Source organism: Lissotriton helveticus, chromosome 5_1 (genome assembly GCF_964261635.1).
Source record: "Lissotriton helveticus chromosome 5_1, aLisHel1.1, whole genome shotgun sequence".
NCBI lineage: Eukaryota > Metazoa > Chordata > Amphibia > Caudata > Salamandridae > Lissotriton > Lissotriton helveticus.
Window position 1 is genome coordinate 1,657,659,583 of NC_136065.1, and position 13,277 is coordinate 1,657,672,859.

The following is a 13,277-nucleotide window of genomic DNA, read 5'->3' on the forward strand; positions in this document are numbered from 1 at the left end:
CCCTACAGCTCATGTTGAGAGGACCACCCGATACACCTCCAGAAAGTGCTTCATGACCTGCCTCCAACTAGCAAGGCCAGCACGTGCCAGATACATCAAATATTTTCTGTATGTGTTGGCCTCTAGGTTACAGTGGGAAACGGCATTCTCCACCACAAGATACATGGTTCCAGCGTGGAGCCTGCGTAATAATTTGTCTTCCACCCCCTGCATTTCTTTCACATCCTTGTATTCCCACACATCACATATGTAAGTGGCATTTAAAGAGACATAAATCACATCCACAAACCAGCAATCTCTTCTATCACTCATTGACTTTACGGTTGATTTTGACCTACAGCGCTCAGCTGTCTCTTGGCTAGATTTGCAATATGGAAATACCACATACATACATACGTAATAGCTGAGACCATGTCTCCCTTAACCAGGAACCAGATGTTGGCCAAGCTTGAGAGGTACTGAAGAAGCTGCTAATCGATTTGCTAAGTCCAGAATGTTTTCCTCATTACTTTCCCAAACTTTTAAAAGTTTGAAGCACTTTTGGTGCCCTCCATGCATAGTCCAGTTCAAACCAGTTCAGGGAGCCGTTGGCTCCTGCTCTGGTGTGAAGTGGGACAAAGGAAAGCGGATTATCCTCCCCCTTGTCCAGCCCTCCTTAGGGAGGGACCTCTGTATCGTCCCAACCCTTTCCTTAGGGTACTTAAGGGCTAACCTGTGGGTGTGAGACAGGATACAATTCAGACACCACTTCAACTTCGACCGTCTGGACACTCTGGACTTTGCTGGACTCCGCTTTTGGCATCAAGGCTGCTCTGTTCGTCTGCTGAAATGTCCATGCCTGTACTCCACACAGGAACCCGTCCAAGACCTGTGGACATCCAAGACAACTGAAGGACGCTCCTTTGAGGTGAAGGAGTCACTTCCCTGCATCTGCATGCACAGCTACTAAGCTGACCAGTCTGCTGATCCTGGGCTCCTACAGACTGTTGAAGGCTCAGCAACACAGGTGGTGGTTCTTCACATCTCTCGAGACCTGCTATGTCCTCTCACCAAGTTTGAGGCCAGTATCACTTGTTGGAGCTGCAGGAACCGAACCCCTGTGCACGTGTTGACTTGCAGTTACAAAGGCTTATTGGCTTCCGTTCACCAAGATTTGCAGGCTCCTGGTAGCCCCAATCTCAAGCCTCTACAGTGACCAAGACCTTTGTGCTCACCATATTAGTTGCGCCGTGAGCCTGCATCTTTGGTGAGCTGCATGTGGTCCTATGTGACTCCAGTGCCTCCAGCCTGTGTGTCCTCTTAGGGGACACTTTTGAATTCTTTTGGGCTCCCCTGATTGCTTGAGCCTACCCAGACTCCCCTGCTTGTGGTGAGTCTCCAGCTGAGATCCACATAACCTCTTTTCTAAATGAGGGAATACAGTTTAGGTACACAAAAAAGCAGATTGTGATTTGAATTGCACTTCCAGTGTCAAAGACTGATGATTATCCGGAAGTGTTGAAGTGCAGTATGCACGTGGGATGGATCTATGAAGATGGAAAGGGGGCGTTACAGGGGCTGGCCTTGTAGAATGTAGTACATTTCCCCAAACTTGTATGTAGGCGAGAACTGGAGAGCTTGCTACCTTGAAAACACCCTTATATCGACCCTTTTAAAGGCAGCAGTAAGTGCCTTTCTAGAGAGGGCTTGGCAGGTAGGGGAACACCCTAATATCTAAAGGATCTAGGTAAAGGGATTTCTGTACAGAGAGATATCATTTTCTTCTGGAGTATAAAAAAAGTTTCTTGTTAAAAGAATATGTGCACGTGAGAACTTTCTGAGACATATGGGTACTTGCATTCATTGTAATAACCACAAGGGGCTTTCATTCGCTACATGGCTGCCCAGCTGCTCGAAGCGGCGCCCCTGAGGTGAGCAGGTCTGCTCCCGCCCGTGTTCCAGCTGACACACTGCGAACATCCTTACCTCCTTCCTGTTTAACATTGTCAGCCCTTGTAGTTAGTGGAGTAGTGCTTGTGCAAGGCACCCCCAAGGACACAAAGATCATTATATCTTCTCCTGAAATTTGGGGGCATAGTAATAGTTGCATGAATCTAGGACTGGCGCAGACTCGGTGGTGGAATACTCCTGGAATACTCCTGGGATTCTTTAATCTCGTGCAATAGAATAAAGGTAGAAATGTAGAAGGAAACCCACAGAAGGTAATGTCTGTTGCAAAGGATAGAAGGAATGTGGACTAGGGCACCAAGCACAGGAACAAGATTCCCTCCACTTTGAAATGTTTAAATATTAAAATGTTGGCTACTTACGTCACTGAACAGGTGATGGAGGTGAGGACCCACCTCGCACTGATGAGGGACCCACCGCAGATGTGCCATCCATCCAACTCCTGCAAGAAGAAACAGTATGAATGTAGGATCATTCAGCCAATATGGAGACCACCATAGAGTATTAGACAATTCCAGCTGGACTGGCATGCACAGGAGATCCTGGATGGGACTCTCGGCCTTCTAGTGACACGAAGCTCACTCTTCTGCATGGCAGATGTGACTTGACTCAGAAATTAGCGGGGAAAGGAGGTGCCCCCCTGCCAAGCTCCCTCCTCTTCTCCTGGCTGTGTGGTTCAGAAGTGTGAGTATGGAGGCAGGCGGGGCCAACATGCACAAACATGACTCCCTGATTTCCGGCATAGCTGGGCTGTGCCAGGAGGAGACATGTTTCTCACCACAGGCCTAAAGAAATTCTAGGGTTTCTGGCTCACTACACAACCTGAAGAGGTACATGCAAAATAAGCTGCAATGGCAGTCTGCCCCCAAGGCCTGGGAATGTGGGCTAGGACGGACAGTGCCATGATCTATGTATATCACCAGACAGAGGAAATGCTGGGGGTTCAAGCAGGACTATCCAATGATTCAAGAAGGCACAGGGCCAGATTCCAGGTGGTCCCAGTGCTTTCTACCAATAAAGTGCAGTCTATCATTTTATGTGGGCATTGGTCGCCTAGCAACCGAAGACTCCTGATGTGTTTTTTTTCCTACGCCCTCTCAAGTGTAACTGCACTGTTGAAATAAAAGACATACACTGCGTACATTAGGTTAGTCTATCAAAAACTAGACCCTGAGGTAGGTCACCAGCCATGGGGCTGTCATCAGCCGCCCAATGGTGGCAGGCTGTCACACTAACCCTTGGAGCAGAATGCTGTAAACAGCTGGCTGGTGGGATTTGGCATCAAAATGCTACATTGAAGTGTAATCCCTAATTTTCCATTTCTACAGATGCTGAGAAAGGTAGTAATGCAAATCCTGCTCTTTCAATTTTGAAGTGAAACTTTTCAATCCAGGAAGAGTGTCTTGTGTGAATAAAGCAGTCTTCCTCTATTTCATTTTCCAACCTGTAGATATTTATAAGCTAGGCACACTAGATTTGGAAAACAATACCCACTTACTGTTGTCATTTCCATACTGGAGGCAACACGGGTGATACCATATTATCTGAACTAGCCGGATAATACCTGCGCTCTAGTTGCAATCTGATGGATGCTGATATAAGGTACCAACAAATATAAAGGCAGAGGCAGTGGTCCCCAGCTCCTTGAGGCCCCAATAAGGAGTTTCAGGAGCTGTAAAATGGTTGGGGAGCATCAACGGGGCTTCTGGCCTTTACCTATTGTGCACTTTGATATGAGGAGAGTCAGGACCATGCCAAATCCTAAATCTGACCCTAACTTCTATCGAGTGGAATGAAGACATTACTAAGCATGAACTAAAATTTCACTTGAAAACACACTGGCCCTGATTATGTGATGGCCGCAATTTGTTGTGGGGCAGGTGGAACCAATATCTCTGGTTGCGACCACTATTCCGACATTAAAATCAAGCAATTTGGAGCCAGATGTATCAAAGGGTTTTACCCATTCTGTGTCTATGGGAAAATGTGTTCATACATATGGCCCTTGGAGTCTTTTTATGGAGTCCAGCACCAGGCATTTTTCACTATTCCTGGAAGACAACCACTGTTATTTTCCACCCGTTCCGAGCAGGTGGAAACTTTCTGAAAGAGGTGGTAGATTATGTGGGTCCGAGGCGTACGGGCAGGTTTCTGTTGGTCTATCCCAGGAGAGTGAAATTCCCTGACTCATAAGCTGGGCCACTGCATTGATATACATTAAAAAGAGTGGTTGGAAGTTAGACAATGTCTAACCACTGATTCATTATTACTACCAAATCCTGGGTACTCATATAATGGTATATTTTCTAAAAAAGATAACTGTAACGTAAGTTCATGAGAACATTCAATTTCAAAATTTCATTCGCGTTGAGAAGCAATCAGCACATAACAACCAACCTACATGTGTTCCATTTAGTAGGATACTCCCATGACTTCTTCAGGGCTGTGATACTGAAATACTGAAAGAAAGGCGGCATAATTGAGATGCTGGTGATAATTCCAACCCAGCAGGTCTATACCGCAGGGTGAGTGGGAACGTACACGGTCTCTGAGGCGATCTGGTAACAGAGGTATTCAGATTCAAAAGGAGCCACAGATGTGCACACAGGTGTCTGTGTTAAAGAGTAAACGATTTGGGTCAGTTTAGCGTGCTGCATCCCCTGCCTCACGTCAAATCCACCTGATAACAGGATGGCAAGGAAAAGACGCAGGTGTCCCACACCAGAAAGCTTTGGACGCGAGCCACAGATGACGCTTTCCGCTACTCTTTAAATCACTGATTTCAGACACATGGTAGAATTGTCATCATTGGCTGAGCACTGACTAGCACACTTGGGCTTCATCGGATTCTGGTGCGGATCTCTCATGATTATTTGTTGTCAGTAGTGATATACGAAGCTGTCAAGTCTCTGTGGTTCAGCCTGCACTGTCCACCAATGGGAAACGAGGGCGTGTGAGTGAGTGACAAAGTGTTACCTGTATGGAGACCTGCCACGGCCATGACCCGGGGACAGCTTCTTCACCACTCGCCACCCTTGCGAAGCCGCTCAGAACAGGGTAGATGTCTGGATCACCGCAGCCTAGAATGCAAGAGAGCTCTGTTAGTCCAGTGAAGCACACCCAGGAAACATGGACTCCGAAAGCAACAGTAAATGTCACACACATTTCTTTCCTATGTCATTCTGTTTGTTAAGTTTAGAGTCATGAAACAGAAACGCAAACTAATCACACAGATGAGCATGTATGTTCAGTAGTTCAAACACGTGCTTTCAATGTGTCTGCAAAAGGGCAATGTACCTCAATTTACTGTTTCTGTCACTGACAATTCTTCTAGAGGACTTTCTATGTATTCACTGCCCTCCCTGTCTAAGGTTATCTTTTAACAGTGCTGCCAAGCCCTCATCCTCATAATGTACCATATAGTCTTAGGAGTGCTTGTTTGATGGAAAATGCTGCCTCTGGAGTTGTGTTCAGTATACCTACAAAATTGAGTGTGTTTTTCATATTCGTGTGTTGTTCATATTCCCTGGAGAGAAGATTCATTAGGCTACTATATGAGCAGCATTTCATATATGTACATTATGGACGATGGCGAGAAGGATCTTATACTCTTAAGAGGTCAGGAGTCATAAAGTAATGCTGAGACAGCTCTGCTGCCTGCTCCACAGCCGCCCTCCTTCTCCCCTGAACATTTCCAAGATGGCACCTTTGCCCCTGGTGTCTCTGCTAAGTTGCTTAGAGTGTTTAATGAGAAATTGAACGCCAACCTCAGTCCAACTTTTCCTGATAAATGCCATCATCCTAATCTGGTCCATGAAGCGCTATGATGGGATGTTGTCTTCAGCCCTACCAGCACAATTTCATAATCCCAAACCATGCCATATTTGAGACTTAGAAACTCCCCTTGACCAGCCTTGATGAAACCTGAACAGCCAAGCACTACGTCCTAGACTGTAAGAAGTCATTGAGATGGGCGTCTTCTGGCTAGCCTTAGGGGCCATCGGTATCATGGCATGCTGTAGGCTATGGAAGCAGGCGGGGTCAAAGGGCAGTATCAGTCTCAGTGGTAGATGGTCAGAGCAGCATCAGAGACTCAGAGCACATTCTGCCATTGCGATGAGTTGGCTTGACTGTAAGTGCTAGTCGAGTCAGGATTAAGACCCAAAGACTAATACCCCCGGATCCCTCCAAGCACACTCTCAACCAGCAAATGAGCTATGCTGCACAAGCAGGTATAACTTACAAATTCATGGGCTGCGAGTCAACATTTAATGTGTTTTTTTGCCCTACGTTTGTGTTCCTTGTATGGTTGGGCAGCCCAGCCACACTGACACTTATTAGTGTTAGCTTCTTATTTTTTAATGAATTGTACTCGGAGGCTTTTTTTAACTTGTTTTCTTATCGTTTATTTTAGCCAACCAGTTGCTTTCCAATTTGCGTTTATTTGCCAGTGGTTTTTATTACGATTAGGGATGCTGCACTCTCTTTCTGTTTTATTTCTTTCCCTTTTTCCCTTTTCGTGGCAGCTGTGAAGAGAGGCCTGATTGCTTGTCCAGACAATACCCCCCCCCCCACACACACACACACATGCGCAATAGCCTTCATTAGACAGTAAGCCATGAGCACGTGGCTCATGCCGCCAACGCCCCTAAGGTAAGAATGCCTTCACCCTCCCTAGTGTGACAGACACAGGGTGAAACCCCTACCTCTACTTCGCCTGAACTTTTCAATCCCTGCAGCATTCACAGGTAAAATCTTTATTGGACAGAGTTGTATCTTCTCCCGTTGGCTGAGAAATTATTCAAAATGACTCGTCCTCCCTTAAAAAGGTATTAGCTAACAGTAAGCAGCATCAACAAAATGGAAAAATCTTGATATTAAAGATCCGACTTTCTTTAAAAACAAAAAACCTACAGCAGAAACTATTTGTCGTTAAATACCTGTTTGCAACAAAGACCGAGCTCAGAGAATGTTTGGGTCCAAATCTCATCTACTGCGGCAAAATAAACAATCTCTCTGATCAATAAGTGGTGGCCAGTGCTAAATATCCTACTTTATCATTCCCACAGCCCCTTTTCAAGCAGCAGAAATAATGTTATTCATATTCGCATGCACCTTCTTCATTCTATGCTGCCTCATCTCTGGGTCACCGGGTCGAGGCTCAGGCTTTACATCTGTACTTGTAGACTCTGCATCTGATGCTCATCAGCCATAAACGTGATGTTAGTAGGTAATATACATTTCTAGGCAGAGGGTCACACTGTTGTGCTTTGGACAGATGTGCCTCGTTAGGACTCCAGCAGCAGCAGCTCTTGTGTCCCGTCCATATTGTAAGGCATTCCCTGATGTGATCCTTGACACTTTTATAAAGCGATAAGAGTGGACTGGGTATTAAGAACCATGCCTGATAATTCCTCCTCTTAAGAAACGTTTTCGCCACCATTCCTAAAGGACTCCCTAAACATGCCCTTTCCACATACCAAATCGCAAACCCTTTTTGCGATTCGGTAACGGGTTACTGAATCGCAAAATAGGGTTTGGTACATGTCAAAAGCATTTTTTGCGTTCACACACTGGTCGATTCTGAGAATTGGCCCATTTGTGAATGCAAACATTCTTGATAAATGTGGCCTATATAATTTATATTTATCAGTGGATTTTTTGTTCCACTGCAGATGCTGACCATGCAGCACCCTGTAGACAAACTAACCAGTTATAAGATGGGCTGTTGCAGAAAATAAGACTGACAAGGGCTCCCCTTCCTTGTAGGCTTCGACATTGTGCCTCGATCTTGCCATAGAAAACCCAGTAGTGGCTGGCAGGGAACGAGGGTGGAGGGGCAGCAGAAAGGGGGGTTAGCTGATGGGGGCATAATAAAAAGAAAATACCACTTACCTCTTCCACCAGCTGTCTCTCCTTGCTTCTCCGGAGTCCAGGAACCAGGAAGCACCCAGGCTCAAGATAGCTAATCACAGCCCTGCAATGTAGCATTGTGATTAATCTGAGCGCCGAGGATCAGCACTCAGATGGGGACTGGGAGCCTGGGCATGTTCCCCAACAGGCTGTGTAATGCAGCCTGTAACATGCAGAGTGCGCAGGAATGTTTGGCTGGTCCCGACAGCCCAAGCAAGCAGTCATGTTCACTTGGAGTGTGCAAACCACTCCTCTCCCTGTGCCTGCAGCCCCACCCGCCCTAACACAGCCCCAAACTTGTGAAAAACAAAATGATAATAACTCTGTTATTATCATTTTATTTTACCTGCTCAAAGAGGAATGGGGCAATGCTCCTTCACCTTAGCAGTGGAGCCGCCCCTGAAAACATCCCATGTCTTTTATTCTTTGCTCTTCCTGTAAGAGCCCCAGAGGCTCTTCTTAGCCTAGATGATGTCTTACTGTCGTCACTTACCAAGGGCGGTGCCGGCCAGGGCCAGGGAGCAGAGCAGAGCCAGGAGAGTCATGGTGCAGTGTGAGCTTCACTCAGGAATGTGAGGACCCAATGGGATGAACTGCCTCTATATAAGGGCGCTGAGGTCCAGCGAGGTGATGTGATTAATAGATGTTTTATCTTGTTGACCTCATATTACACACATTGTCCCTTCTCCCATGGAAAGGTAAACAACGTGAGTGGTCCAACTGGGATTAAGGAGCGTGTACGAGCAGCAGGTGGGATTGAGAAGAACAGTGGCCATTTTTTTAATCTATTGATTGCTGATTTGGCATTGGTACTGCACCAACTTTTTATTTTTTCTGTAACAGGAACTGATGATGGTTAATCCGAATGGTTATTAGAGAGGCATGTCTGGGGCATACATGGTAGGAACTCTATCAAATGTGAAAAACCTGTAAGGACAAACCCACAGGTCTTCTTCCATGGTTTGAGCAAGGGATACGTTGCTTCTGGACTCTATTAGCCAATCACAGTCTCTCTTATTCCAAGCTGCGTATGAATGGAGACGCTGTGGAAAGAGAGGCTCGTCCATTGAGGGCTGGCGTCTCGCGGCCACTGATGGCAGCGCTGCGGTCATGCTACGTTAATGCTGAGCTGAAGGAATGCTCAGCATCGATATTCAGTCATAATTATTGTCCTCTTAGGTCTCGCTTTTAATGTGTAGATTAAACTCAGTAAACATCTATAATTTCTGAATGAACAGCAGTAGCATCTCTTGTTAAGTTTCTACATCCTCGACATTTTCCTCATGCATATTAGTGTCTCCTTTTTTGCTGACAGCATTTATGCCGGCTGCGTCCTGCCACACCACCTTGTATTCTTTCACAGTGTGGTATTCTCAAGCTTTTTTGAAGTATGTTTAACAGGGGACTTTTGCAGTGTTTTTGGAGACCTTTCTTGTGTGAAGTTTCGGACAGGGACATTGCCTGAGCGATCTTTGAAGGTGGAGTTAAAGTTTCTTCTTATGAGTCTTTGTTGAACCAGGAGCTTTTTGCTTCCAAATTTAGGGGCGTATTTACTGCAAAGTAGCAGAGCGCGGCGTTAGCTTCCTTGGCTAAAACACTGCACTCCATTTCAGAAACGCAGGGCTGCACCATATTTTCAACAATATGGTGCAGCCCTGCGTTCCCCCTGCGCTCACGCTAAATTTTGCTGCCTTTCCCCAACGCAGGCACCTTGCACCATATCAGGCCTATCAGGCCAATCAGGCCAGGGCTCACCAGGGATAGGAGTGGCAGAAGGTACACTTACTTCGCGCACCTTCTTGTGTGTTGCTAGCGATGGCTCAACTTAAATGTCTGTCCCTCAGTGTGAACGGACTTAACGCCCCCAATAAGCGAAGGCAGGTATGGCGTTATCTCCTTGTTCATGACCCAGACGTTATCTTTCTCCAAGAAACTCACCTCTTGCGAACTGATACACAGCGCATAACACCCTAGGTACTCTAGTCAGTTCTGGGCATCTGCACCAACTGAAACACCAGGGTGGCTATTCTTCTTAAAGTGGGAAGCCATATGCAAGCTAATCAAGTGCTGCGTGATAAGGAGGGACGTTACCTAAATCTTACGACACTCATCCACGGTAGGGCACACACAATGCTTAATGTTTATACTCCTAACCCTGCCCAAGATTCATATATTAGGACCTTACTTAAGGAATTGGTTTCCCAGGAGACAGACCCCACCCTTCTTGGGGGCGATCTTAATCTGGTCTGGCCCTGCTTGGATTGTACCACACCCTCTTTCCAAAGCACTCAAACAGGACTTTGAAGCTTTGGGCATGGTAGACGTGTGGCGTTACAAAGAACCAGGGACAAAGGATTTCACATTTTATTCTCATGTTCATCAATCTTACTCTCACATCGATTATTTCTTTCTCACCCAGTCTCTCATTCACTCACTGGACTCTGCCGCAATCTCTGATATATCTGTCTTGGACCATGCCCACTAGGATATCACTCTGATGGGTATGGGCAGGAGTCCTTGCTCTGTCCCTCGATGGAGACTTCCCCCGCATGTTTTGCGGGATCAGGTTGACATGGCAGAAATACGTCAGGCGATCCAGGCCTATTTTGCAGCAAATGACCTCCCGGAAACTAATGGTTAGGTCTTATGGGACGCGTTTAAATCAACCATTTGAGGTTTTAATACCTCAATCTCCATTGCCCGTACACAATAATCCCGCCTGGTTGAAATGAACCTGGCTCGGGATATAAAACTGTTGGAAAAGACAGGGTCATATTGCACCCTCTAGACAGAATCAGAATAGATTGGCCTCGCTTCTGGGTCAACTACGGGCGATTCGAGTCAACAAGGCAGAATACTCCCTCCTTGCTTTGAAGCAGAAGGTTTGTAATGGAGGCGACAAGGTGGGCTCCCTGCTGGTGCGCCGTCTCCTTTTGCAGGTTTCCCAGAACCATATCGCAATGGTTGAGATCGCGGGCGGGAAATGGGCAACCTCTCTCTATGAGCAAGGCGACATCAATGAAGACGTAATAGATCTATTCCTGGCCTCCTGTCCTTGGACGCCGTTGGATCCCTCCCACGTCAAGCAAATAGAAGATCCTATCACTATAGAAGAACTTCAAAAGGCATTGAAAAGTTTCCCTCTAGGCAAATCTCCTGGCCCGATGGCCTCACACTCCCCTTTTATCGCCTTTTCTTCCCAGAGCTGCAGGCCCGTTGCTAGGGCTATTCAGCTCCTTTGCAGACACACTGAATGTGACTCCTACTATGGCAGGAGCCGAAACAGCTCTTATACCCAAGCCGGGGAAGGACCCAACATCCTGTGCTTCTAACCGCCCAATTTCTTTGCTTAATGTTGATGTTAAATTATATATACCAAAATCCTAGCTCAGCGACTGGCTCAGTTTCTACCTGGTCTGATTGAACCGGACCAAGCGGCTTCATACATCAACTGCAATGGGTAGACAATATTAGGCGAGTGGACCACTTGGTGGAGAAGGTCCACCGTTGCAATATTCCTGCATTTTTTAATCTCCTTAGATGCCGAGAAGGCTTTTGACCGGGTTGACTGTTTTTTTCTCAAAGCGGTATTGCAGAGGATAGGCCTGGGCCCGGTCATGATAGCCTGTATCATGGCACCTTACGTGGCTCCCACAGTGCAGATCAGAGTTAACGGTCTCCTTACTCCACCTTTTTCAATCCACTGGGGAACCCGCCAGGGGTGCCCTCTGACGCCTTTACTTTTTGCTTTGGCTATAGAGCCCCTGGCTATAGCAGTGTGCCAGTCGGTTGAAATTATAGGCATTCCATTTAGGAGGGATGCGCACAAGATTGTTCTATTCACAGATGACTTACTCTTGTCTCTTACTGGCCCCGAGAGCTCCCTTCCAGTGCTGCTTATTCTATTCTTTAAATTCGAGTGGATATCGGGGCTTAAAATCAATCTTGCCAAATCTCAGGCACTCAACCTCACACTTTCTCCGCAGGTACTTGCGGAGCTCTGTGGCAGTATTCCTTTTTAGTGTCTCCCCCCATCAATTCCCTACCTGGATTTTAACGTCACGGCAAGATTGGACTCTTGGACTCAGGCAAATTGGCCTGCTTGTAGATGCTCTGTTAGAGACGACCTCAGACGATGGAGATCGCTCCCTATATTGTGGTTAGGCCATCTCACTGCGGTCAAGATGTCTATCCTCTCCCAGATCCTACACCTTTTTCAAGCTCTCCCAACTCCTATCCCCCAAAGGGACATTTGGGTCTTCAAAGGCAGGTCACAGCATTTATCTGGGGTAAGGGGAGACCGAGGTTTGCCACCAAACTCCTAATGTCACCAAGAGATCGGGGGCTGGCGTGCCCTGATTTTCTTGTCTACTACTGGGCGTCTCACTTGTGCTTTGTCTCTGAGTGGGTGGTTTGCGAAAGCAAGAAACACTGGTTTCATATAAACAGAGCGGTAGCTTGCTGCCCACTCTGGTTACCGAGGGGAGTGCACCACTGCACCGCCTACATAGCCATTCCGACGCAAACTGTTCTAGAGATATGGGACAAGATTGTCGTTGCCCAAGGCCTTACCGCTTTTCCCTCCCCTAACACGCCCCTAGCCCACTTTCCAATGGCCCTCCAGCCTACATCCTTTCAAGCATGGCCAGCCGGAGAATGTCATATGATTTCAGATCTATTTAAGGGATGAACTTTTAAATCCTTTGATCTCTGCAGGCAGGAATTTTACCTCTCCAAACCAGCGCATTTCAAATACTTCCAGATACGACAGTGGTTACGTACTAGCTCATACGTGGAGGGATCTACGTGTCAACTTACCCCCATTCGAGTCTTTAGGCTGCTCCTTTGACGGCTCCTTTATAAGGTCATTCAGCACTCACATGTGTTGCCCCCACATACATATTAGCAACGTTGGCACACAGATATTGAGGAAGAACCACCCCTGAACACTGGGAACAACTATGGACGGACATCCCCAACACTTTCAAAAGGATTGAGCAACAAGAGACGGCTTACAAAATTATGACCCATTGGTATTATACCCCCCTCAGACTACAGAAGATGTTTCCCACTTCCACAGCCCTATGCTGGCTCTGCAAGAATAAGACAGGCTCTTTTATCCATATATGGTGGTTGCGCCCGCTTATCACGCTCCTTTGGAAAGAGGTGTTGAGCCACATTAAGGAGGTAGTGGGATTTCCTATTCAGAGTGCCCCAGGGGTAGTGGTTCTTGGACTTCGACTGAAGTCTCTTAAAGCAATGACACACCCTGACTGACGTTTGATCTTCCACATGCTTAATGCGGCGAATCAAGTTATTGTACTGCATTGGAAGAAGGCTCTGGCCCCTCCCTCCTCGGTGTAGTTCACCCGCCTACGGCAGGTAATGGCGATTGCGCTCCTCTTCAATCATCTAGC

At 46.8% G+C, this 13,277-nt stretch overlaps 1 protein-coding gene across 1 annotated transcript in view; it reads right to left on the bottom strand.

The window, feature by feature from the left end:
* The window catches only part of LOC144755691 (chymotrypsinogen B-like), a 46,538-nt gene extending 38,075 nt beyond the window's left edge, over positions 1–8,463 (bottom strand). The window contains exons 1-3 of the mRNA XM_078644869.1: positions 8,354–8,463; positions 4,924–5,027; positions 2,310–2,389 (exon numbers count right to left, since the gene is read on the bottom strand). Coding sequence (XP_078500995.1) covers positions 2,310–2,389; positions 4,924–5,027; positions 8,354–8,405 — 236 coding nt within the window. The 5' untranslated portion in view covers positions 8,406–8,463. The remainder of the gene's footprint in view (positions 1–2,309; positions 2,390–4,923; positions 5,028–8,353) is intronic.
* Between the last annotated feature and the right edge of the window lie 4,814 nt (positions 8,464–13,277).